The sequence below is a fragment of the Limulus polyphemus genome, unplaced genomic scaffold, assembly GCF_000517525.1.
Source record: "Limulus polyphemus unplaced genomic scaffold, Limulus_polyphemus-2.1.2 Scaffold8409, whole genome shotgun sequence".
NCBI classification, from domain to species: Eukaryota; Metazoa; Arthropoda; class Merostomata; order Xiphosura; family Limulidae; genus Limulus; species Limulus polyphemus.
This window is the reverse complement of record NW_013674019.1, coordinates 12,824-14,924: the sequence shown is the minus strand read 5'-3', so window position 1 is coordinate 14,924 and position 2,101 is coordinate 12,824. Positions and strand designations below refer to the sequence as shown.

The 2,101-nt window shown below is 36.3% G+C and overlaps 1 protein-coding gene across 1 annotated transcript in view; it reads left to right on the top strand.

Moving 5' to 3' along the window:
• Positions 1–753: 753 nt before the first annotated feature.
• The window catches only part of LOC106475328 (striatin-3-like), a 10,021-nt gene continuing 8,673 nt past the window's right edge, over positions 754–2,101 (top strand). The window contains exons 1-2 of the mRNA XM_022379466.1: positions 754–888; positions 1,316–1,483. Coding sequence (XP_022235174.1) covers positions 789–888; positions 1,316–1,483 — 268 coding nt within the window. The 5' untranslated portion in view covers positions 754–788. The remainder of the gene's footprint in view (positions 889–1,315; positions 1,484–2,101) is intronic.

Genomic DNA, 2,101 nt, shown 5'->3' with positions numbered 1-2,101 from the left:
TCTGCAACCCTGGATGTTTGTTTATTGTTCTGAGAGCACCTAGGTCTCAGTAGTAACCACACGTGAATGTAGTGTGTGCACAAAGCGTGCAACTATTCTGCAACCCTGGATGTTTGTTTATTGTTCTGAGAGCACCTCGGTCTCAGTAGTAACCACACGTGAATGTAGTGTGTGCACAAAGCGTGCAACTATTCTGCAACCCTGGATGTTTGTTTATTGTTCTGAGAGCACCTCGGTCTCAGTAGTAACCACACGTGAATGTAGTGTGTGTGAGAAATAATAAAATTTGATAATGATGATAAACATTAAAACAGTATTTTGGTTTAAAGCACACCCTGTACAGCTCAGTTTTATATACTACTGACTGGAGTACCCGTTTGTTGGATGGGTGAAATAAAAACACGTTTGTAACAAAGGATAGTAAATTGTGCTTCTATTTTTTTTTCTTGACATAATAAACATTAAAAGTGCAATGAAAATATATGAAGGTACCAATACTGAAATAAAATAAAAGACATACTGTTTTCAATATGACCCTCACTCCCTCTCATGACCTTCCTCATGTTTTTCTGTATCGCTGTGTCAAGTTTGGTGCTGATTGATTAAGAAATGTGGTAATGTACACGGAACAGACACACACACACACACACACACACACACACATATACACACACACAGATACTGATATTTATTTATATAGATTTTCTTGAATAGTTGCCAAAGAGTGGATATCATAAAATTATTTAGTCTACCCTTTCACTTTCAGTGGAGCTGTTCTTTGTGTGACCATGAACGCCACAGGTGAGCAGTGCTTTAGTGGTGGTCTGGACTCGACAATCAAATGTTGGAACTTACCAAATTCTAACATCGATCCCTATGATTCTTATGGTGGGTACTGCCTTTAATTAATCATTTTTAATTTAAGTAAGGTTATTGGAGAATGTTATTTGTGAGTGTATATATTGCTGTCATTAGCTGACCTTATGAAACTGTTATCTGTGAATAAACGTGTAGTTGTGTTTATTAATCCACTAAAAGCAGGTAGACCTTTCACTAAGTAATAAATACAGACAAATAATTGAAGCCAAATTAATTCAGAAGTAGAAGCTTTTACATACTGATAATTTTTAGACATTTTTATTGTTATGATAATCATATTCACTTGAGTATCAAAAATATTTAGAAGCTCTGTTAAGAAACTGAGGAGTTGAATAATTTATTACATATTAGGTTAATAATTTGAGCAGAAAATAATATGAGATTTTTATATAAATATATATATTGTATGTGCCATTTTTATTTATATACTATTCAGACCCAGGAATACTAACCACTACCCTTAAGGGCCACTCGGATGCAGTATGGGGGTTGTCTATTCATAGCTCTAAGTTACAGTTATTGTCTTGCTCAGCTGACGGAACAGTTCGACTTTGGTCACCACAGATCAAAGCACCACTTCTTCACACCTATCATGCTGAAAAAGGTCAGTGTAATTATCAGAATAAACTGCTATTACTAAGTTATGTGTTTGAATGTTTGACATTCAATGATGAAATTTGTGACAGTGTTTTGCTTATCATGTTGCTTAATTAATTAAAAGTGTTGATGAGGTGAGACCCAAATACAATCAGAAGCCAGTGTTCTCTTATTATTCACAGATTAATTATTAAGGGCAATGAAAAAGTTATCCTTATAAGTTAAATAGTCAGCAAGAAACAACTTGAAAAGGTTAATAACCTATGTGGGGGATATTGAAGTTCTGATACAGTACTTCCCTCCGCTCACAAGATTGGCTATTCTCGTCCAGTGCAGCCCTCTATGTGCGAACATTTTTCTTTACACATGCCACAAGCCTTCTGCCCCCCCCCTATTGGAATCAAATGATTCCAACATGTCTCTCATGCAAATCATTATGCATCACTTCTCCACCAATAGGAATGTGACATACTCCACGTAGTGCATGTGACTCCCTCTATACGCCTCTACCGAACTATCATTTCTCGTTTGGCAGCTGAATCTTCTCTAAGTCTGACCCATGCCCAATTTTTTCACCTTCAACTTACCCTCACAACTCTTTTGTGGTATCTCTCTACCATCCATC